Source organism: Sycon ciliatum, chromosome 1, assembly GCF_964019385.1.
Source record: "Sycon ciliatum chromosome 1, ocSycCili1.1, whole genome shotgun sequence".
Taxonomy (NCBI): Eukaryota; Metazoa; Porifera; class Calcarea; order Leucosolenida; family Sycettidae; genus Sycon; species Sycon ciliatum.
In genome coordinates, this window is record NC_088643.1 from 47,591,584 (window position 1) to 47,615,863 (window position 24,280).

At 47.1% G+C, this 24,280-nt stretch overlaps 2 protein-coding genes across 3 annotated transcripts; one reads left to right on the top strand and one right to left on the bottom strand.

Annotated features, from left to right (window-relative positions):
• The first annotated feature begins 187 nt into the window (after positions 1-187).
• Positions 188-12,042, top strand: LOC135829798 (E3 ubiquitin-protein transferase MAEA-like). Its single transcript, XM_065342186.1, has 10 exons — positions 188-546; positions 1,628-1,768; positions 5,372-5,419; positions 5,909-6,085; positions 7,167-7,289; positions 7,848-7,924; positions 8,499-8,607; positions 9,724-9,857; positions 10,433-10,613; positions 11,058-12,042. Exons 1-10 carry the CDS (start codon positions 478-480, stop codon positions 11,157-11,159), a joined length of 1,161 nt encoding a protein of 386 aa, XP_065198258.1. The 5' UTR covers positions 188-477; the 3' UTR covers positions 11,160-12,042.
• Positions 12,043-12,278: 236 nt separating this feature from the next.
• LOC135829782 (protein enabled homolog) lies at positions 12,279-24,082 on the bottom strand. Of its 2 annotated transcripts, none has more exons than XM_065342175.1 (13): positions 23,774-24,082; positions 23,455-23,623; positions 22,933-23,101; positions 21,504-22,018; positions 18,501-18,516; positions 17,833-18,140; positions 17,573-17,643; positions 17,140-17,179; positions 16,724-16,751; positions 15,508-15,541; positions 14,375-14,561; positions 14,121-14,178; positions 12,279-13,093 (listed from the first exon to the last, which is right to left on the bottom strand). In XM_065342175.1, exons 1-13 carry the CDS (start codon positions 23,776-23,778, stop codon positions 13,056-13,058), a joined length of 1,638 nt encoding a protein of 545 aa, XP_065198247.1. In that variant the 5' UTR covers positions 23,779-24,082; the 3' UTR covers positions 12,279-13,055. The 2 variants fall into 2 exon arrangements, with proteins under 2 accessions (XP_065198247.1, XP_065198241.1); XM_065342169.1 differs by having other exon boundaries at positions 21,336-22,018.
• Between the last annotated feature and the right edge of the window lie 198 nt (positions 24,083-24,280).

Sequence of the window (24,280 nt, forward strand, 5' to 3'; positions counted from 1 at the left end):
GAGAGATTGATTGCAAAATCACTCCAGCCAAGCCTCGGGCCGTGTCATTGATGACGACATACCAGTGGTTGGCGTGAATCACGTGATCAAGTCACGTCACAGAGATCAAGTGTGCAAGCCTGCAAGCTTTGCAAGGCAAGTGTAGAGCTGGTTCAAAATCAAAAATAATCTGAATCAGTATCTGACTGATTTCGATTGTGTGATCCATTTGTTGTATTGTCTATTGATTCTTGTCGACTGAACATGAAGGCAGCGCAGCCTGTGTACCAGTGACAGACTCAGTCAGTAGTTGGCATTTCGAGGGCTACTACTAGTAGTAGCTTGTTTGCATTCATTGCCATACTGTGGTGTGGAGCGTCCTGGTATTTTGGCCGAGTACTTCTTTCCTGAATGGACGTAGCTTTTCAATCAACTTACTAGTGGACCAGATCACTCGTTCACCAAAATAAGAACACCTGACTTTACGAGGTCGGAGACATGGCTGCTGTGAAGAAAACAGACACGAAGCAGGATGAAATTGTCTTCCTTGAGCACTCGTTTCTCAAGGTAATTTGTACTTTTGCATCTTCATTTTCCAAGCTGAGCCTGAGAAACTAATTACTTACTTTGCACAAATAGCGAGCCCTCCGATACGTTGGAAACTCGGTTGTTGAGTCAATAATAAATGTAGAAAGGAAAAGGACATATGGATACGAGTTGAGAGTAACTGTGCACCACTGTAACTAGATACTATAGACAGTCAGAAAGTGCAACAACTAGGCACAAAACTGACAGTGTTACTCTCAACTCGTATTCATAATTATGTCCTTTTCCTTTCTACCTCCGATACATTGTTTTGTTCAAACATGTTGTTGGTTAACAGCATGTAACAAGGTGGAGGACACCGTGTTCGGAAACAGTGACCTTTCTACAACCATCCACGGTTGGTAGAGCCCCGGTCGGTTGCGACCATCTGAACCGTATGGGTGTTAGACCCGGTTCTGACCCTCTCTATTCTAGGGAGTTGTTTTAGACGTCCCATGGCCGCGATGGGACATCACCAACCTCGTCTACAGAGAGCACCTTCTCACGACAGTGTCATGGTGGTGACAGTGACTGTTGTCAGCTGACGAGCTGAGAGAGGGACGCCATGGGCAGAAGTTGGAAGAAAGAAAAAAAGAAAGAAAAACGATTCAGAATAAAAATAGCTACTAAGTTTATGAGTATCCAGAAGACATCCAGGAGCGATCACAGAATACAAGACTGACGGTACGAGACGTCTAAAAACTCCCCTGGAATAGAGAGGGTCAGAACCGGGTCTAACACCCATACGGTTCAGATGGTCGCAACCGACCGGGGCTCTACCAACCGTGGATGGTTGTAGAAAGGTCACTGTTTCCGAACACGGTCTCCTCCACCTTGTTACATGCTGTCAACCAACAACATGGTTAATACATGTAGTGCTAGCAGTACGAGAATGCCTGTTAGGACACATGCAAGTTATAGCAGTGTCATTAGGCTTAGTCAGTTAGGGTATGCTGCTTGGTTTGCTGCTGGGCTGCACTTCAGCTGACAACATCCATGCAAGCAATAGCTAGTCTAACAGCAATGCACAGCCTCTATTTCCCTGTGCTCTTGTTGCTGCTAGGCACCTTATGAACAACTCAATCGTACTTACCGCCAATCGCAGAAGATCCTTGAGCGAGAAGTGACAAAGGACACAAAGCCTCCGACCAGCAAAGAAGACCTGGTAGCTCTTAAGGAACAACTTCTGGCAATGAGATCCAAGGTACAGTCTCCGTAGTCAACCCTGATCTTCGTGTATGTGTGTATCTGTTTGCTTTGGTTACCAGTACTGGCAGTAGATCGAGGACATGTGTACTGTTTGAAATGATGAGATGTGTACTTCGGCTTCGCGGACATGTTGATGACACGATGTGTCTTCTTTTGAGATGACTTGCCTTCTTTCTCTATTCAAACTCCATAGTTTATGAGCCACATCCTTTCATTATATACTGCCTGTACGTGTGTATGGATGGAATGCTCAGACAGCCCTGCGTATTACATCTATTTATCATGTTTTTGTTTGTTTGTTTTCTGACGTTTTCTGCTGGCTGAGCTCTTTGCTCTGTGTTTGGTCCGGAGCCACCCCCTGAGTTTAGATACCATTGCCTTTGGGTCATCCGTCATAATAATAACAATAAAAAAGAATAATGTATGTATGTATGTATGTATGTACCGTATGTATGTACCGTATGTTACCGGTTGTAAGTCGACCCCGGTTATAGGTCGACCCCCGTATCCGGAGGTCTCATTTCTGCGTTTTAAAGTTTTCACCCAACGAAGCACTACCAACCACTCCCTGCTACTAACACCTCAACAAATCATGTAAACATTCCTTATTGGAGGGTATAATGGAAGGCATTTTTCTTCTTGAACCCCCAGAGCGAAGCAGAGGAGGGTGGTGAATTCTACGGCTTCAAAAGCAAAGCCACGCCTCCAAGGATTGACGAGATGAAGGCTTTTGAGGACGACCTGACCAGCCTGGTGGATAACGTGACATTCCGGAAGGTCACGGAGCCATTCCAGACAAAGTTATCAAACGACATTAAATCCTTGACATCTTCAGATAACATCGTTGTGAAGGCTGATAAAACGAGGAACATGTACGCTCTCACGAAGGACCAGTACTCAAAGCTCCTGCGGGACAACATTACGAAGACTTACAGAATCGCAGATGATGGGATGTATCGAGACATCAATACGGACGCAAAGCAGCTTGCGCAGAGCATGGAACCGCCGCTCGACGAGCGAATGGAAGTCATGGCGAAGTCCGAAGCGTTCATCACCCTTAAGGATCATAAGGAAAGATTTACAAACGACCTTCCATGCCGATTGATTAACCCGGCCAAGCCCGAGATGGGAAGAGTCAGCAAGGCAATCCTGGAGCGCGTGACCAAGGATGTGCAGTCTGCAACGCGAATCAACCTATGGAAAAACACTGCCTCAGTTCTAGACTGGTTCTCTGCTCTGGAGTCGAAGGACCAAAGAACCTTCGTGGTTTTCGACATTGTAGAGTACTACCCATCAATCACGGAGCAGCTCTTGGCAAGTGCCATCGAATTCGCAAAGCAGTATTCCAACATCAGCCAGCAAGAAGTTGATATGGTACTGCACGCGCGAAGGTCGCTACTGTTCGACGGACAGAACACGTGGGTGAAGAGAAGCAGCGGGGGAGCTTTTGATGTGACGATGGGATCCTTTGACGGAGCTGAGGTCTGCCAGCTTGTGGGTGCTTTCCTCCTCACGAAGCTTGCTGCTTTTGTGGATCCGGCGTCTATTGGCCTGTACAGAGACGATGGCCTCGCCACACTAAAGGGTGCATCCGGCAGTGTCGCAGACCGCACAAGAAAGAACATTGTCAGCGTGTTCAAGTCCTTTGGCCTTAGAACAACAATTGACACCAACATCAAGACAACAAACTTCCTAGACGTAACGCTGGATCTAACAACCGGAGCCTACAAGCCATACAGGAAACCCGGCGACACTCCCCTGTATCTCAACATGGCCTCCAACCACCCGCCAACAATCATCAAAAACTTACCAAAGTCGATCAACAAGCGCCTGACATCAATCTCGGCCAGTGAGGACATATTTGAAGAGGCCAAACCAATATACGCAGCCGCACTTTCCAAGAGTGGATTCCTGCCGGCCATGCAGTACCGCGCCGATGAAGGTGAAGACATGGCACGGGCCGAGGAGAAGAAGAGAAAGAAGAGAAAGAGAAACATCATATGGTTCAACCCACCATACAGCAAAAATGTCAAGACAAATGTTGGGGCAGTCTTCCTAAAACTCATCAAGCGACATTTCCCTGCAGGTTCCCCCCTCGGCAAAATCTTCAACAAGAATTCAATCAAGATTAGCTACAGCTGCCTCCCGAACGTCTCTGCCATCATCAAGGGACACAACCAAGCTAAGCTGCACCCCACCCCTCCAGAAAAGCCGTGCAACTGCCGTGACAAGGCCAACTGCCCGCTGCGTGGAGCATGCCAGACCGATTGTGTCGTGTACGAAGCAGCCGTGGGCGGCGCAAACGACCCTAAGTACTACATTGGGTCGGCTGAGACGCCCTTCAAACTTCGTCACGCCAATCACAAGACCTCAATGCGGCACGAAAAATACCGCAACTCCACCGAGCTGTCAAGCTACGTTTGGTCGCTCAAAAACCAGGGTCAGGAGTACAACGTGTCATGGAACGTCAAGCGCAGAGCCAAGTCGTACAGCCCAACAACTAAGCGCTGTAACCTCTGTCTAACAGAGAAGCTAGAAATTATCACGGCCGACAAAGCAACCCTCCTGAACACAAGGTGTGACCTCATCGCCAAATGCCGGCACAGCACTAGATACCAGCTGAGCAAGTATTCAGGTGTGACTTAGCCAAATAGCGCATACTGGCTCTGCTGTAGTACAGGCATCCAGTATGCTTTGCTAAGCAAGGCATGTCCTGGTGTGGCACTGGCTCTGCTGTAGTACAGGCATCCAGCACGCACCTGAATTTTCACACCTGAAAGACTAGTGCAACCATCGCACCCAGCTGTAACTCCTCAGACTTCACTGGCTCTGCTGTAGTACAGGCATCCAGCACCCAACACCTGAATCCTAACACCACCAAAGAGGCAAGTGCCGCTATTGCACCTAACTGTAACTCGTCGGACTTAATTGGCTCTGCTGTAGTACAGGCATCCAACAGATAGCGCCTTGGCAAATTGGCTCTGCTGTAGTACAGGCATCCAACAGCTAGCGCCTTGGCAAATTGCACTGCCCCACTATGCTTTAGTCATCTAGCACTCAGCTTCACACACTTCTCAGCCGGCAAGTTAGCCCATTGATTACGTATCAGGGGTCCCGCTAAGCCTTACACTTGTTTCTGCCTGCATCCACCTTAAATTCCCATTATGCTTTGACCAGTCTGCATTGAATATTGTTTGCCTGATGATTGCACACGGTGCATGAAACTCGGAGTAGCGAAATATTACGAGTGATCCATTGTTTGTTGACATGTATGTATGTATGTATGTATGTATGTATGTATGTATGTATGTATGTATGTATGTATGTATGTATGTATGTATGTATGTAGTATGTATGTATGTATGTATGTATGTATGTATGTATGTATGTATGTATGTATGTAGTATGTATGTATGTATGTATGTATGTATGTATGTATGTATGTATGTATGTAGTATGTATGTATGTATGTATGTATGTATGTATGTATGTATGTATGTATGTATGTATGTATGTATGTATGTATGTATGTATGTACAGGCACAGGTACAGGTATGGTTTGCATGTCTCTCTTTGCCGTGCTGCTGCTGCTGTACAGATCGAGTCATGTTCGGAGAAGGAGTCGGCCTCTCTGCAGCGGATGTCTGTAAGTGCTGCAGCGCTGCCGTCGTGGCGACGTTGTACAATGCATCTCGATGAAATCCGACCGCGCTGGTCCACTCAGCGCCCGGCGCGCACTTGACTCGCTTGATCAGACTTCATTGAGCAGCACTGGTTGTCGGTTGCCGCTATGTACACGCTGGCGCGGCAATGACTCCTGGAGGGTGTCTGCTGAGCCTCGGTAGCTTTTACAGTGAAACCTGTCTTAGCCGACCGCTCGATACGAGGGAACTTGCAAATGCGACCTACGTGTACAGATGGTCTTGACTTGAGACTTATTATCCAGGTTGATTTGACAGGAATTAGCATTCCTTGGTCCTAGTTGTAGTGGTCCTCTATAGGACAGTTGGTTGCCTCATCAGAGTGGTCGCCTTGCCAGGTTTTACTGTATGTTATTTCTCCTGCGGTGAGTTAATGTGCAGCACTTACCAGTACTGTACTTTGTCGTTTGATCCTCTTTCTTCTTCTGTTTCAGGGCCGTGTCCACTTTTTGAAGGATCACGCGGACAATGTCCGAGCGGCCACACCTGCAGACGCAGGCAAGGTTGAAGTGTGGGAGAAGAAGCGCGAGGACAGGATGTTGGTTGACTACTGCTTCCGTTCTGGTTATTACAAGACGGCGACCATGTTGGTACATGATGGGAATGTCGAGGTAAGTTTTGCTGGTTGTGTTGGTGTAGGTGCTGCTGCTGCTGTTGCTGTCTGTTGTGGTTCCTGGTTTTTTTCTATTCTTAGGGTGCGTTCTTAAATCCTCTCAGACAAATTCGAGTTTCTCTGAAAAGTTGGAGAGCTGTTCTTTTAAAATAGAAGAAGAAAACACATGGGAACGAGTTGTGAAGCAACCATCCACGATGGTAACAAGATAATAAGCAGTCAGAACGTGCGATAACAGGGCCCAAAACTGACAGGCTACTGAGACGTTCAACGACCTAACGCTCCTCTCTGAATTTTAGGAGCCTCTCCAAAGCTCTCCAAGCTCTCCGAGCGACAGAGGAGCTTGAAACTTGGAGATTCCCGTGTTTGGGGGTCAGCGCATGCGAACTACTGCTAAACCCCACTTGTTGATCATGAGCGTACGACATTCCCTTTTCGTATACGCACAGTGCGTACTACATTCGTGTCATACAAGATCACTGGCCCATTTTACGCTTCGCATGTGCAAAAGATCTTTGAATTTTTCGAGACCCGTTCTTAAATTATTTCAGTTTTTTCTACTTCCAGGAGAAATTTCTCAGAGATGCTAGAGAAAATAAGAACGCACCCTTATTTTGTTCTTGTTGTTGCAAGAACTACATGTATGGGCTTCAAGATGAAACTTGGGAAAGCTAAATGCCCAAGAATTCTGGGAAAGGTGGGACAAAATGGTGTGCAGAAGCTCTGGTGTCCCCCGGCCTCACCCGGTAACTGTTACTGACGCCGGCGGCAAGGGCTTGCAGCATTGGCATGGCTGCATGTATTGCGCAGACCATGGCACCAATAGCAAGACTTGAAGTTGACTGTAATACAATGTCATAGTGTCACGATGTCTTCCCAGCAGTTGTCCCAGCAACTGGAGGCTTGTCAGGTCCAGTAGCCAGACAGCTTGAGCTAGGCTGTTTGGATTGGCTATCCACACGAAAAGTATGCATGTGTGCTCGCATGCATGCACGCACACTTTCTTAACACACTTTTTCTGCAGAGTTACATTACGTCTGATGCCTGGTTGTTCTCTTATGACCCTATGCCTGGTGCAGGATCTGGTGGACATGGAGATCTTCATGGAAGCCCGTAGAATCGAAGAATCCCTGCTCGACAGGAACATGATGCCCTGTTTGGTCTGGTGTGCCGAGAACAAGACAAAGCTCAAGAGGATTAAGGTAGGGTTTAGACTCTCGTTCAGACGACTCCACTTATAACCAACTCGGATATAGCGAATTGCGTGACGTAGTGAACCATTGTTCTTGTCCCTGCTTTAACCCGTACCAAAATTGACCCTCATGTAAACAAGTGCACCCGTGCAGTCACGGGCAGCATGCTGGGTATGACATGTTGCTTGTCAGCGCATTTCTGTTACAAAAAACACCGGCTATAAAGAACCAATTCTCCTGCACGTTCGTGTTCGTCATATCAGGAGTCAACTCTACAATCATGTAATTGTACTCACTGGGGAGAAGTCTATGCTGACCCGTTTGGAAAGATTTATGTTCTTGAAGGCCTTCAGCTTTTAGCAGTGCCCTGATGATTGTGCAGGGTACTACATGTAGTAATGCCTGATAAAATAAGTGATAATGCTCTAGAACGTTATGCAGTACTCCGTTAATATGCAATTGATAATTCATGTTGTAGGTATTAATCATTCATCATCATTAGTTTTTCTCTCAAGTTGTATCACCATTGTCACGCCACTTGCCTCCTGTGCCATGTCCCTGCTGCAGAGCAATCTGGAGTTTGAGTGCCGTCAGCAGGGTTTCGTCGAGCTGATACGCAAGGAGTGTTATGATGCAGCTTTGAAGTGAGTCCGCTGAAGTCATAATGAGCATGTACAGTGACACATGTACATGTACAAGTAGTAGTGACCTGATTGACTTTCCCGGAGGGATCCGCATATCTCAAATTATTATTCACTTCGTTCTACTCACGATGTTACTGTGTGTAGAAGTATTCATATTATTATTAAATATGTGTATTATCAGTAGTCACTAGTATGTTTTGGCCATATGAATAACTCACCGAGTACTACACAGTGGACATTTCTGTAGCATCTGTGAGCCATAGCCGGGCATGGGTGCAACTTCCTATTCACCAGGAGCTGCCTTGCTCGCTTCAAGTGTTCATCTGGACGTGTACTACACGTACAGATCACGGTGTTATGTCCGTTCATGCTCGTTTGAAAATCTCAAGAGGAAGAAAATGCACCATCATGTCTAGAGGCAGGGGCGTTTATTGAGAGCATTCTGGTCATATGCAGAGCTAGGGGTTCAGCCACTGTACGCTGTACTATGGTAATCCGTATGTTGGTCTGTGACAGGCAGCCACAGTGCACGCTACCATCCACTGCTTGTTTTCTGCTCTTTGCTTTGATATAGGTATGCCAGCAAGCATTTCAGCAATGTGGAGTCGCATCTTGAAGATCGTGTCACTTTGCTGATGGGGTTGCTGGCGTTTGGCCCGAAGACTACTCTCAAACGCTATGAGGTAAGTGTGTGATGTGCTGTTGGCCAGTGTGTAGAACTGTTGTGTGATGTGCTGTTGGCCAGTGTGTAGAACTGTTGTGTGATATGAGGCCACTACATAGAACTGTTGTGTGGACCACTGCATAGAGCTGTGCTATGATACGGACCACTGCATAGAGCTGTGCTATGATACGGACCACTGCATAGAGCTGTGCTATGATACGGACCACTGCATAGAACTGTTGTGTGGACCACTGCATAGAGCTGTGCTATGATACGGACCACTGCATAGAACTGGGCTGCTGCACATAAAGAGGAAATGTGTGGTAGAAGCCGGAGGCTTTTTTTCTTTTCAATGTCCATGGAGAGAGGGGGGGGGGGGGGAGCTTCTATTCGGAGAGGAGAGGTCACTCAGGCGTCTACGGTACTCCAGACCCCTGAGCGGCTTTTCTATTTCTCAATACCGTTGGATCTGTATTCCAATCACTACATGCGTGCTGTATGTACAAGTATGCAAGCAGGTACTTTGAGCTGAAGTACGTTGAAGTATAGTGGGCTATCATAGAGCAATGATTGAGAAACAGAGGGGGCATCGGGTTCAAGTCCTGCTTGGAAGCAGAAGGATTTTCGTGACCGTGCTGCAACTCACAGTCAAGTGGAAGCTGGTGATCTGGCCCGAGGGTACTAGTAATGTGGGTGCGACGAATGGAGTTTGCCACTTGTACCAGTGGCTATGAGACATATCCCTCAGCCCATCGTTAGGCGTTGCGTCTGCCGGTAGGATATCATAATTATAGCGGCAGGTGACGGCAGGCTGGCCTGAGCGAAGGCTAGGGTTTGATAGACCCGATGCCAACGCGGATAGGCGAATATTATATAAATGAGCCGTATGGTCAACGAAGTTACTAGTCTAGCTACATGTACTAGCGGTATGTGAACAGGGCTTCTGCTTGAGAGAGGCCTTTATTTTGTCCGAATAGCAGGAGGATTTTTATGGATAGGAGCTTCTCATCGAGTGGGTATGGTACCCGTAAATGGATATTGTTATGCAAAAAAACTTGCCATGTTGTGTTCTCTCCAACTATTAGTAATATTATTTGTCTTGCTTCCAATGGTTTCCTCTTCTACGTTCATGCAGAGCTTGCTGAGTGATGAAGAATGGCCTCGTTTGGCTGGCCTCTTTCGACAGGAGGCGTACACCTCACAACAGATGAGCGGAAATTCTTTGCTAAGTACCGTAGTACAGACTGGCATCTCGGCCATGAAGTGCACGTAAGAGGACATGCACGCCCGTGTTCGCGAGATCTCTCTCTCTCTCCTTCTCTCTCCTTCTCTCTCTCCCTCCCCCTCTCCCCCTCCCTCTCTCTCTCTCTCTCTCTCTCTCTCTCTCTCTCTCTCTCTCTCTCTCTCTCTTTCTCTCTCTCTCTCTCTCTCTCACACACACACACACACACACACACACACACACACACACTCATACACATACGCACATTTTCATGGGTTGCTATCTGGAGAATTGTACAGTAATGAAGAGTTTATGCAACACTTCTATGAAAGTGAAGGCCTGCACCTCCTTGTCGCCGGCTGGGTTCCTCTACTGCAGCTCGAATAGTTACAGCCTGACGTGCACGCGTGTGTGCCATGGTTGTGTGTGCTGTGCTGTGTTTGTGTGTGTATGTATGCGTGTGTGTGTGGTGTGGGTGTGGTGTGTGTGTGTGTGTGTATGGATGTGTGGATGTGGTGTGTGTGTGTGTGTGTGTGTGTGCGTGTGTGTGTGTGTGTGTGTGTGTGTGTGTGTGTGTGTGTGTGTGCATGTATGCGTGTGTGCATGTATTTTCTATGAGCAGTCAATGTTACGAGGCAAAAAATAAGTCCAGTGAATGTCCGGTGTGCCAAGAGCCCTACAATGAGCTGTCCAAACATTTGCCGTTCAAACGAGTTCAGACATCCAAATTGATCTGCCAGATTACCGGAAAGGCCTTGACGCAACCTATGATGCTACCCAACTGTCAGGTTTACGACCGTGTTGTAAGTACTTGTACATGTATTGGCCAACCAGATACTGTTACCCTGCTGCAGCTAGCGCAAGAATGTACTCTGCAATTCTACTTGATGGGCTCTGGTTTCTGTACTGTGCAGTTAGCCCGATCCTATCCGGAAAATCTCAAGATTTGCCTGTGTGTGTGTGTGTGTGTGTGTGTGTGTGTGTGTGTGTGTGTGTGTGTGTGTGTGTGTGTGTGAGTGAGTGTGTGTGTGTGTGTGTGTGTGTGTGTGTGTGTGTGTGTGAGTGTGTGTGTGTGTGTGTGTGTGTGTGTGTGTGTGTGTGTGTGTGTGTGTGTGTGTGTGTGTGTGTGTGTGTGTGTGTGTGTGTGTGTGTGAGTATGTAAAGGGTGTGTGCTATTGTAGAGCAGCACCAGTATGGGTTGATGGCTTATGTACCCTTTGCGTTTCTGCATCCTCTTTGTTTTTCAGGGCCTTGAGAAAATGGCGGCGGAGAACAGCCAGGAGATTACTTGTCCACGTACTGGCAAAAAGTATTTTAGCAAGCAGATGAAGAAAGTCTATTTGATGTAAATTGGCCACACATGGTATGCTACTGGCATGTGGCGGGCCAGTGCGCCCGCTGCGTTTAATCCAGTATGATCGCAAACTAGCTTGCACCGTTGTAACTTCTCTCCTTCGTGTTGCAAAGGGAGGCAGATAATTGTCACTGTGTGTGTGTGTTTGTTGCTGCTGCTGCTACTATCAAGGATATGCATTTGCTCCATCCCTGACCTTGTGTTTCCCCTTCCAGCTCCTTTGGTGACCCATATTTGGCACGTACCATGTCCGCTGCCTTGGTGCTCTTAGATTTGAATGAGTATTGCTGTGAGAAGTTGTGCAGGTGAACTGACAACTCGACTGTTCAGGAGTCTTCAGCACTCTTTATCCACCGTCGCACTGAGTAGAATACTCTATATACCACCCACCTGCTGCTGCTATTGTATAAAGAAAGCTGTCATTTGTTTGTGTCACTTTACAGTGGACTGTGTACACATACGAGGCGGAAATATTGTGCTCGACTTTGTATCATAATAATTATGCGTTTTGTGTTTTCAGTCCTTTACAGTTGGTTGTGTTGTGTCTGGTGCTGTCAAAAATCATGTACATAAGTATTATGCCACCGTCTTGCTGGCCCTGCTATTTGTAGCCCTGATTCACTTTAGCTTGTGTTGTCTCCGTGCTGTCTGTATTATATTTGCAAAGAAATATTTTTCAAGTGTCAGTATCTAGAATATACTCCCAACCTTTTTTTTACCTGCTTTTACGACGATCAATCCTAAATTCCTGTGTGCTTTTTCCTGCATGCTTGACGACAATTTCCCTACGTGTTGTTACTATTGTGCTGGTATGTACATGTACAAGCAGTATCCTAGAGAACTGGCTGGCTAGCTGGTGCGGTCGCAGATTTCAAGTACGGTACTGTTGCAGTTGTACAGTATGCAGCAGGGAGTCGTAAATATATATTTACGACTCCCTGCTATGCAGTATACATCCACGGGGTTTCATGGTGTTTTATATCGAGTGTCTGGTGCTTGGACAGACCCTGGGGGGAAATATCCTATTTCAGTCTCCCACGTGACGGACATGCTTCTGCCTGCCGCGGGCATGCCGTGCACAGGTGGTCCACACTCCAGGAAGGGTGAGCAGAACTCGAATCAACCGTTCAAGGTTCTTTCTACCGGTATGAACAATGAAGTGCAAGTCATGTGCAGTGGCCTAGGATTAAGGATGAATGATGCGGCGGTAGCCATTACTAGAAACAGCTTGCTGGCCTTCACAACTCACTGGAGCATGCTAACACGTACACGCAGTCTGTGCACAAAGCGTCAACATACAAATGCTATTTCACGAGCCACATGGGATACTTTTTGTTAAAAATTATATCCCGACTTTAAGAAAAAAAATATAAAAAAAGGAAACAACAAAATGAATAAGGCGCGTCGACAGTATGGAAGCTATGTGGCATCCACCCCAGCATAGACAAGACGGAATAGAGTAATGGAAAAACCCTAATCGAACGTGAGCAAAGCATGCCAAAAACAGCCAATTAGAAACTTACGACAAATCAAGGGATACAACATTTCGGCACATCAGGATTAGAACTATGAATCGGTAGATCATGTGTGTGTGTGTGTGCATGGTTGTGTGGCGGAGAGCTGCAGGTCAACGCCCACCATCACCCATCAGGGGAGCGAAGGCGGAGAGAATGACTGGTCCAGGGGTCGATCGTAGACTGGAGCAGATTCAATGGCATAGCTGAATTTCTCCACAAGGCAGGCACGGTCCTGACAAATGCAGCATATCAGCTCACAGTTCTGTTTTTGCAGGTATCATTGGCCGGAATGGTTGTGGAAACAGTTTGATGACATTTTCGCCGACTGCCGTCTAGTACGTCTTGGGTGGCGCAGGGATGTGGCTGCTGATCCGTCATTGGTTCTTCAGCTTCATCACCTCCAGGCGAACACCTAGAGCATTGGTAAACAGCAGTTACACAGAAGCACAGAAGCAAGGCCAATGCATGAGCACCGTGACCGTGCACAAGCACAGAATACTCACTATTCGCAGCGAGCAGAAGAATAGGGGGGGGGGGGGGGGGGGGGGGTGGTGCCATCAGAGCCGCAGAGTGTGTGGGTGAAGCATACAGGGATGTAGATACATGTGTGTGACCAGGACCATCATTTTCTGCTGTTCATACTATGCAAGTGTGACAAAACAGATAGCGTATTTCCCTATTAACTTAAACGCACACGTCTCCAATACGATACATGTGTGTGGCCAGGACCATCATTTTCTGCTGTTCATACTATGCAAGTGTGACAAAACAGATAGTGTATTTCCCTATTAAACACGCACATCTCCAATACTAGTACGTCCCCAATACTAGTACAATCATGTTGAGCGTGGATCGAAATGATATAAAACTGGACATGTCTCTAATAACGTTAGTAGTACATGCCAGAATGATGTGATGGGCATTACTGGAGTACATGTACCTGGATCCACCTTACTTCACTTTTCTTACCCATCAATCATCTTTGTGACTTTCTACACCGAGTGCTTGGCACCCTAGCTGGAGTGGTATTACAGGCCTACAGCCGTAATTATATGATTAGATATGAGTCATAGGACAACCAAGGCAGGCGATCAATCTTGCCAGAATCAATGAAATTAGTTTTAAAATTACAGTCTCCAGGGCTGGCCACCCGTTTGAAAAAAAGAGAACTGTACATTTATTGGGGAGAATATGGTATCAACAAACAGCTTGACACAATGGTACACGTTTCAGTAAAACAGCTTCTCGTTTTGCCTCTGTGATGTTCAGCGGGTATTACAGTGCGAAACAAGTTCTACAGCTTGTACAGAACCCCAGAGTGCAATGGCGCAACTACAATCTTCATTCACTTTTTATCTCATCTTTTAAACCCATAACAGACACAAGTGCACGACACCATCATCACCAACTATCTGAACTGACAGATATATCCTACTTACCATCTAGGATTTCCCTCTTGATATTCTGCAGCTCTTTCCGAACATCATTCATAATGTCCTGTGCAACATTGGAGATCACAGGACACACAGTATTAAGATAAGGAGAACTTGCGAATTGTTGTATCAGTCTCCACCATGCCGTCCACAGCATCACCCAGGCATTTAAAAAAAGTAACAGTGTCTTCTTCCACTGATCAGCCGCAAAATGTCAGACCTCCAGGACGAGCAAGCAAGTACACATACAGGTACCGTACCTGTTTTAGTTTCTGCAATTGCTCAGGTGATGCACCAGATCCCGCTATCGCTCCGTCTATACTTTCGGACGCCAGCATGGAGCGACGAGATAAGCTGGGCGACTTTGGCGGAGCAGACGTTGAATTGGTAGCAGGAAGTGGTGTAGTATTTTGGCGCATGTCACGATTTACACGAGGCGGCTTCATCCTGCAAGGCAACAGAACAGAAGTGCAAACACATTTAAAACTGACTTGCTGCGCAATGAAACACCAGCTCGACAAGCACATCTTTGTCAGATACATTCGTAGCCATCTCAGGTACCCCGTTGGTGCCTACAAATAAAATTACAGTAAAAACCTCCCCAGACCTCATCCTAGTCCGGGAACTTCCATCTACCTGGCACCTTTCTGACTAATCTGCAGTCACGAAAATTGGCTTTTCAATGAAAAACTAAACTATTGATTGGCATAAAGAAAGTTTACTTTTTTGCACGCAGTGAGTATGTGTGTTCCGAGGTACGGGCAATTCTTAGTTACGGGCAGTGCTAGGTCCCAACCTGCCCGGATTAAGGGAGTGTTACTGTACATACATACACGCACGGTCCTTGACAACTTGGAACTGATGGCTCCTCAAATTAGGTTGTGATCGTTTGGCAATGCTTCTATCACAACGGGGACCTTTGACCCCCATCGCCGGAGGCGATGATAGCAATGCTACGGCAGAAGCCATAGCAACTTGTGCTGGGATTACACCATTCAACAGCTTGCAAGGCTGAAGAATTGACCGTCACTATTCAGCCTGGTCTACACCATACAGCTATTTGGAGTGACATTTTCTGGCCAGTGAATCCCTATTTTTGGTCTTTTTCATTTTTTTTTTTTTTTTTTTTTTTTTTCCCCGCACACACATCACACCACATACTCCGGCATGCACTGGCTGTTGGTAACCACCCAGGAGAATGAAAGAAAAGTCAGGAAGAGTCTGAGAAAGAGAAGAAAGACGTGTGTGACCATAATCGTCGGGAATCGAACCCGCAATCTATCGATTGGAAATCGCTGCACATACCACTGCACCATATGGGACACAACGGGGAGCGGCTTTAGGCAGAAGGAGTTGTTAAGTTACCACAGACGGACATATACAATGTACTTACGATGTAGTTGGAGGTTCCTTTACTGGTTTAGGCTCTGCATTGCACACAGATGCACGGGAATAGAATGAGACGGCAACAAGCTAGTGAAACCTTATCGGAATATCAAACGATATATTGGCATTTCGTACATCGTAAACCAAAAAAATTCACGGTTCGCATCAGACTCGGCTAGACGCCGAGTTTTCCGCATCCGTAGGAACGCCACCACCCTTCACGGATCAAGGTGCAGATGCAGCTCCTAAAGCGGCGGGAGGTGAGGAGATCAGACCCACCAAAGTGGTCAAAGATCGAAAAATCCCATTCACTGCATCCATAATACAAAGCACAAAGCAATACATGACACGGGGAAGGATACCCATGAATTACCTACTACTGATAATATATATTATGATTTGTGTTCTTCTTCCATACAACAGAGAGAGCATACTGGCCAACCCTCCCGGTTTTCCCGGGAAATCAACACTACTCTCGTGGTCCCGGGGATTTCACGTAAACTCCCGGAAAAGTCACGGTTTTGTGTGATACAGGGTTTTCCTGAACACTCCATGGATTCGCCTCAAATGTCCCGGTGTTTTCAAAAAATATGTACGGTGCCCCCTCGCACTTCAAACTGTGCTTGGCACTTTCAAGACCTGACCAGCCTAGCCTGCAAGACCTGCACTGACAGGCGGGCGCCGACTGATCGAACTGCACTGCAGCCCGCAAGGTCGAACTGTGCTGTATGCAGATCTGCAGAGTCGAACGTTATTTTGGCGGAAAAAGCTCTTTTTCACTTGTTTTTGTGCCATCCAGGGATTTTGAGAGAAATCCAGGGATTCTGCATGTCTTATCAACGGATTGAGATTTTGGTGGTTGGTCAGCATGAGAGAGGAGGGAGGCTTGGAGGAACTCTGAGCTTCACGTGTTCGTGATCATCTGGCTCGATGATTGCAAATACAAGGAACTCAGAGTTGTTCTGTAACAAATCTGCAATCACAGCTTTCTCAGTACTGTCATGTAGTTCCAAGTTTCAGTCCTTTTGATGGCATACTGTAGTACCCTGTTGTGTCTGACACATACCCGAACTTTGATTCTACCTAGAATGCAATTTCACCCAATTCCACACAGGTATCGGAAAATTGGCCACAAATGAAAAACGATAACTCAGTAGCACCGGGCCAACAATCATACGCCACTGCAAATGTGTGGTATCAAGTCAAAATGGGAAACTGCTTACCTGGCTCGCGGGTGCCTTCGTTGGAATGCTGCAAGCACACAAGGGCATAGAGATGAACATAGGACACGTCGACACGATTAGCGGAGCTCACCACAGACAGTAAAGCAGTGTCAGCATGAGCGGCACCAACATGGGGGGGGGGGTAGCTTTGTGCTCGGAAAACTGATGTAGAGGGAGTATGGACTACAGTATACCGACAATGGGGATGGAGCCGCATAGACTAGGCTTACAAATAGCAATGCGCACAGCTACAGCAAGGAAGCACGCAAGCAATAACATGCATGTCACGCTCTGCAAACATTAGCCCAAACATGATGGCCACGCATGGAGATATGTGGATTTTGTAGAAAAAAAAGAAAAAATCACAAATGCACCGATTATAACCGTGAATGCAAGTAGCAGATGGTTACACCTACCTCATCGCTATCCTTCTTTTCAACTGCTTCTTTTTGTCTCCTGTACCCACAATCAAATACACAATTGGGAACGTTGTTACGAAGTTACAAAGACCACAAAGAGCAATTGTGCTAAGATCTTTGCGACAAAAACCTGCTCCCACTGGCAGTAGTACAAGTTGCAACCAATGAACTGCAAATTGAACATACATGCATCCAGGTTTGGAGATAAATCAATCCAGAGATTTTTTTTTACACCTGAAATTCCACGCCTTCTACCACATATAAACAAGCGCTCATGCACACAAACATGTACACACACATATACGCACGCGCACACCTCCCCTCCCCCACTCACTAACGCGCACACACACACCCGCACATACACCCACACCCCCACATGCACATACCGTGGCACCCACACCCGCACGTATACACCCAACAGCAGACTAACCTTGCTGCCAACTTTCTTTGCATTTCACTCATCATGTCACCACCTACGGGCAGACTAGGTTTACGTTGTTCCTGTTGGTCAAAAAAGTTCAGCAAAGGTGTATTCAATGTACGAGGCCGCAAGCACTGTATCAGATGTTTTCAACAACCATGTGACAAGCAAGTGGGACATGCCCTGGAGCCAATCCAATCCAGTTATCAATAAATGACACAAATGTGCTAGTCAGTCCATGCCACACCAGGAAATGCACTGCCTCTCACCGTTGCCTCTGCTGGCGCCGATTTCTTTAACTTCACGTTGGAGAGAGCCCCGGCCAGTCCACCACCAGCCGGCGGGCCATCTCCACCCTGCATGGACAGTGGCGGTGGTCCGGGCGGAGGTGGTGCACCCCCGGGCGGGGGAGGTCCCGGCGGTGGCGGGGGTGCACCTGGTGGGGGTGGCCCCTGTGGTGGTAGAACACCGGGTGGAGGTGGTGGGGCATTGCTGGCCAGGCTTGGCGGTGGGCCTGGTGGTGGCGGGGCACCAGCTAGGGCTCCTGGCAAGGGCGCTGGTGGTGGTACGTTGGCAACTGATGGTAACACGATCGCAAACAAAACAGCAGTGCTATAGCTGTGTGCATGAAAACTTGAAAAAGGCAATTCATCTAACCAGGCAGGCAAGTATGACCAAACAGCGGATGAGATATGCTTCAACATAACGCTAACGCTAGGCAATATCAAAGCCACGCTCTCATGGATACATGAAAGCATTCACATCTACATGCAGAGTGTGTCAATTCATGTGTGTTTAGTTTCTTCCAAGGACACGTTTGCAGAGATCCAACACAACGCCATGGAGTACTACTTTACTAGACTATGTCACATTGCTGCAATGCAATTCCAAGAAGCAGAGCATTTGAAAATACACTAAGTGTCCCTTATTTCCTTACCAGTGTGGAGTTCTTGCTGCAAACCAGAACAAAGCAACACGCAAAGCAACAAACAGAAAACAGGATTAGTCGCAGCACACCGACAAAGTTTGACCGTTGCGTACTATAAGGGTATCTAGGACATGGTAGTGGCATATATTCGCCAATACAAGTGGGCACTGGCCTACAGAAGGTATTGTGCAAATAAATGCTCACAAGTGTCTCTGGTGTGCAGATATGGTCATGTACTGCAGCATAAACTGAGCCTGACAATGTACATACCGTATTTGTCGGAGTATAGTGCGCACCTTTGTATAACGCGCACCCCCAATCTTCATTGGGGGTGCGCACTTCAATCTTCATTGAAGTACATGCATTTCATATTCGGAGCATAGTGCGCACCTGCGATTTAGGGCCTAAAATAGCACATCTAAAGTGCGCACTATACTCCGGAAAATACGGTACTAGTGTTTGACTAGTACCTACATGTATACTATAGAATTTATACACGTAATTGTCGCACAATCATAATGCATGTCATTGTAAGGATTAGATCATTAGTGGCAATGCCAATCACATATTTTAGATCCTATCAGCAACACCGTGAACAGGAAACACATGCACAAGTTCACCAAGTAATTAGTTTTGACAACAACAAGCAAGTCTTAAAATGCAAGTCATGCATAATGGACACTGTCTGTGCACTGCACTGTACATACGTACCTTCTGGTTGACACTCAAATACATTGGCTATAAGGCCTCACAGTTCATACGCAGTGGTAGTACTAGTAGCATAGATATACGCAGGTAATGTTAACAAATTAGGATATGCAAGGGCATTAGAAGAAGAATACATTGTTGAGAGGCAAGATTCACCGGCACCATCCTTCGCTGCACGTGCGGACCGGACAGTGAAACACAAAGTGATTGTTCAACGGTTTTAACACGTTATCGACATGCTGCGAGGTGGCGCACCTACTCCTGAACTACGACATTAGTTGTTAAGTCACCCTACCCGTGATGCTGTGATATGCAAATACATGGAGTACTTCCAGTTTCCATCATGACTCCCAACACTGAGAGACATTAATTTACTGAGAGAATGCAATCTCTGTTTTTGACCCTAGAAAACCTGAATGCACAGCACATCCACCACCCATCTCATTGTTAGAGTCATTAGACATTCATTTATAGGTAAATGCAAGTGCTACTTCAAAGTATAGCCATGGTTGCACATCTATCACATGCCCATTGGGGACAGCCATGTTGGCTTCGAAAGCAGTGAATCTCTACGCCAATGGTTCACATGATATTGGACATGTTGGTTACATGCAGTAACACTTTCAACACAAATACAATCACATGAACAGGATGTGAAACCACTCTCTAGCCATGGTCGGTCCTCTTTGCATACTGCGTATCTACTAGTCATTACAAAAGCTGCAAACTCCGTGAATCAAGTCTCCAGCAGTATGATGTCCAACACAGGGAAAGCCCAGTACATGTACTTGAAAGTAACTTCCCATGCATCTATGGCACAGTACATTTAGAATGGCCGACACACTTCAAACTTTTAGTGATTTTAGAAAGCGTCCGCACTGCTTTAAAAAGCATGCATATTAGGCCACCCAGAATTAATTCATTGTTTCGGGTCACTTCACTCATCCGCACCAGGGTCGGTCGGTCGGGTTTATTTTTTATTTTATTTTATTTTTTATTTTGGTTATTGCGGTGTGCATACATGATTATGCATATCCAATGGCTTTTCATCAAGCCAGCCAATCAAATCTGACTGTACATTGTTGTGGACGATCCAGCGCGCGCAGTCATTGTCCCATTACTACTGGCATTAGATCCAGGTCCCCTCCAGGACCAGATCTTTGCCTCGCTGGCAAACGAGTCTGACGAGCAGCTCTCACCAAAAGTCCAAAACCTTTGTCAATGAGCGATGCGGTATCAGAGCTGAAGCTGTTTCAGGACCGATTGCGGATCGGAGATAATAGAAGACAACCTCGTCACCAAGCCCTGCATCCTGTCATTTGGCTGCTTCTGAGCATGAGGTCGATGTCCAGGATCGCGTGTGTGTAGTCGACTGTACTAATCGTACATTTGCATGCACAATATAAAAGAAAACATTTTGCGGTCGGATGAAAAAAAGACGGTCGGTAGGGTGACCCGAAACAACGAATTAATTCTGGGTGGCCTTAACAAGTGAACAACGAGGAAGAGTTTGTAGTGTTTCACTTTGGTTAGCAGGTTGTGCAAAAGTCATTTGGGATTGGCAAGTTACACTAGTAGACAGAGGCATCTGTTTACAAACCCGCAGTTGCCCAAATAATAATTTGCCTCAGTTTGGCTGGTCTGTGGTTCAAGCTTGGATTAGATCTATTTCACTGCATAGAGATCATAATGCTTACATGCTTGGCACAAACTCATACGGTCACATCCACTCACTAGCCATGCAATCGTGCTCTGGGGGCCCAGGGGACACCAGCTACTGCAACCATACACAGCCCTTAGTCGCATATCTCTTGTCTATCTGTGTAGTCACGACCCCGGCAGGAAAGACACCAGTGACAACACCATTACCAATACCATGCACAATCAATGGGCACGTATGTACATGTCTAGAGCACACTCTAGCACAGATCTGCCCCCCCCCCCCCCCCCCCCCCCTCCCGGCTGCTATCAGGAGACGTGCATAAACCAGCCCCTGCGTACTCATGCCCTGTCTAATAGACATCTAGCTGTGGCGTTACATTCCCACCAGCCTGGCTACACTGTTTTTTTGTTTCCGTTGCCTACACGACCCACTAAAGACTACGAGTACACTGCAGGGCTAGCTAGCACACTAACCGGCACTTGTGCGGACTCCTTTCGAGGCATAGGCGGAGGTGCTTTCTTCTTCTGTTTAGATAAGGCAGCACCATCTGGTGACTCGCCCGCTCGTACAAGCGTTGGTGTGCCAGGTGCCGGTGAATTTCGCCCGTCAAGAGCATTGGCATTATTAGCTGATTCCTCTACCTGTCGCATAGCAAGCAACCGCTGTTGCTCCTCCAGTTTTCGCTGCTCTTCCTGGATTCTCCGCTGCTCCTCGAGCCGTCTTTGTTCCTCAGCGCGCTGCTGTTCCTCCATTCTCCTCTGTTTCTCAGCTTCTACCCGGCGCTGTTCCTCCACCCGGCGTTGTTCCTCCAATCGGCGCTGCTCTTCTTGTCTTCTTTGTTCCTCCAATCGCCTCTGTTCCTCTTCTTGCTGCCTTTGCAGCTCCTGTTGCCGCTTTATCTCCTGCTGATGTTGAAGCTCCTGCTGACGCTGCATTTCCTGCTGACGTTGGAGCTCTTGTTGTTGTTGTTGTAGCTCTTGCTGACGCTGAGCTTCAGCTAGCTCTTGCTGTTTGCGCTGTTGTGCTTGCTGTTGTGCGGCCTGCTGTTGCGCAGCCTGCTGTTGCGCAGCCTGCTGTTGCGCAGCCTGCTGTTGCGCAGCCTGCGCTTGTCCTGGTTGCGGTGCCGCTTCTTGACCCTTTGGAGCCATGACAGTACCTGAACGACAAGCGGTACAGCATTTGAGAGAACACGTTTCTCAGTAGCTGTGATGGAAAACATGCTAAGTTCTGCTGAGCTCATTGCATTTGCAGCAGACTGATAGACGGCAAGGGGGAATGGGCCATACTACACGTGGATATCTACTGGATCCTGGTTCGAGTCTTTGTGGTGGCAGTGAATTGTTTCTTCAGACTTTCCCCCCGTTTCAACTCCCTCAAATTGATGGACATATCTTTATCATCATCATGAGTCGACATAGCACACCCTTACACTATCTACTTTTATTGTATCACAATACCCAGAAATGCAAAGTGTATGCTTGTGCACCTCATAGAATACGTGAAAACGTCTTTGGCACAAAGTTCAAAGTTCCCTGGTAAGACAGACATCACAACTGCCATTTGGCAATGAATGCCGGTGCAGTGGAAGTCGACCTACAACAAGTTTTCAAGTCGTGTATGAAATATACTATAACTACTAGCAGCAATTGCCCACTTGGCGCACCACACTGCTGTCCATGAGCAGCTGTGACACAGTACAATTGGAATAACTCCAAATAGGAAAACAGACCATTCAGAGTAATGCTGTTGCTTGTAAAGCCTCCAGAAAATTTCCAATTACGCACAGATCAGGCTGCCTTTTCAACCAGGATTCTTTGAGAGAAGTTAGGACTAGTATGAGGAGGAGGGATACGCAGACTAATGTGCGAGTGGGGTGATCATCACCGAAAGCAGACTTCATTGAATAACAGGACAGTCTATTTGAAACGTCAACGTTCCAATTTCTTATCTTATCGGTCCCGGTTGTGTAAACCTTCATGTGATCAGTGTGCAAGCGAGCGCTAGTATTATAATACGCTGTCACGACGCAGACCAGGTCTAAAAATGTCCAAGCCCAAGACCAAGCCTCACCTCCACCGAGACGAGCAAAAACCTCGCCAACGCTGTCAGCGAAAGCTTTTGCTTCGGCGGCGTTGGGGAAATTCAGGCCATACACTTGTTTGGAATCTCGCCACTGGTGGAATGTTGGTGTTGCCTGATTGTACCGCATGCCCTTCGTAAGAGAGCAGTTGATCACGACCTGCGGCATTATTTTAGCACAAACACACAAACACAGATATAGGCAACGACATTGGCATACTAAAGCAGAGCTCAACCACACCCGCAGCGAAACGCCCGAAATGGCAACGCATGAGGAAATCGAGAGATAAACAGTGCAACTACAAGAGCAGAGGCAACGACTCGACTCGCAACACGCGCTACCACAGGAATGCAGCAATGGTAAGAAGAATAGAAGCGTGCCTCTGGACACGCTGCACAAGGAAGGAAGCGCACGGGACATACGCCATGGTGCCTTTGGTGGCACTCTGATCAGGTTTGCAGAAAAATTGTTTTGATGAATCAGTTGAAGGTGTGCAGCACACAGTGATCTACCTCATGGTCGTTTATCTTTCTGCCAACAACACGGAAAAAATTGTTGCGATCATGCGCGTAGATGTGAATCTTGGAGAAGCCTTGGGCACCACCAGCAGGCAGCCATTTCTTCTGCTGATCATCGTACAGCATGACCGATGCTTTCGCAACGGCGATGGAGTGCTCCTCGCTGCAACGGTAAAACGACAAGAAATCAACACCATCCACTCCAGGTTGTACATGGTACATAAACTCAAATGGCGCATCGACACGCAACCGGGAAGCCTCAAGCGAGGAAGCGTTCCATGAGCACCCTCCACAACCTGCCATTGATACGTACCTCATCTTGGAATTGAAGATAATCCGCCGCCTCAGCAATTATTAATTTTACAAGTTCTTAGTCAGTTATGGCACTGGCAGAATTTTTAGAGTTTTCGCTTCCACGCACACGGCCCGATATTTCAGAAAGATCAGTTTAGGCCAGGGCAAGAATCGAGCCTGAACCAGCGCGGACAGACGTCCACTGGGTTCCACAGCAATTACAACAACCGATCTCTCCTGCACCCTTCTTCCCCTGGCCCGGCAAGGACTATTAGAACACTGAACGGAGGAGTTTACGGTTTAGCGAACCACACTACCGTAGTGCTTTTGGCACTAAGAGTAAGACTAAGACTGTAAGAGTAAGACTGCACAGGCTGCATGCTGCATGGCATGGGTGCTACTGAGTACTGTACTGTAGCTGCAACTAAAAAATGTTCATCTCAGATCCAGGACAAATGCACCGACAGTACATGCATATGTGCGGTGCGCGGTAGACCAGCAAAAGTCATGTACATGCATGTACATG

Coding starts and splice junctions, on each gene's coding strand:
- LOC135829798 (XM_065342186.1), top strand. CDS start 478: ATGGCTGCTGTGAAGAAAACAGACACGAAGCAGGATGAAATTGTCTTC. Junction 5,420..5,908: donor CCTCTCTGCAGCGGATGTCT/GTAAGTGCTGCA, acceptor CTTCTGTTTCAG/GGCCGTGTCCACTTTTTGAA. Junction 9,858..10,432: donor ATCTCGGCCATGAAGTGCAC/GTAAGAGGACAT, acceptor TTCTATGAGCAG/TCAATGTTACGAGGCAAAAA.
- LOC135829782 (XM_065342169.1), bottom strand. Junction 17,644..17,832: donor CGGCGCCAGCAGAGGCAACG/GTGAGAGGCAGT, acceptor TTTGACCAACAG/GAACAACGTAAACCTAGTCT. Junction 15,542..16,723: donor CGAAGGCACCCGCGAGCCAG/GTAAGCAGTTTC, acceptor TGTGCAATGCAG/AGCCTAAACCAGTAAAGGAA.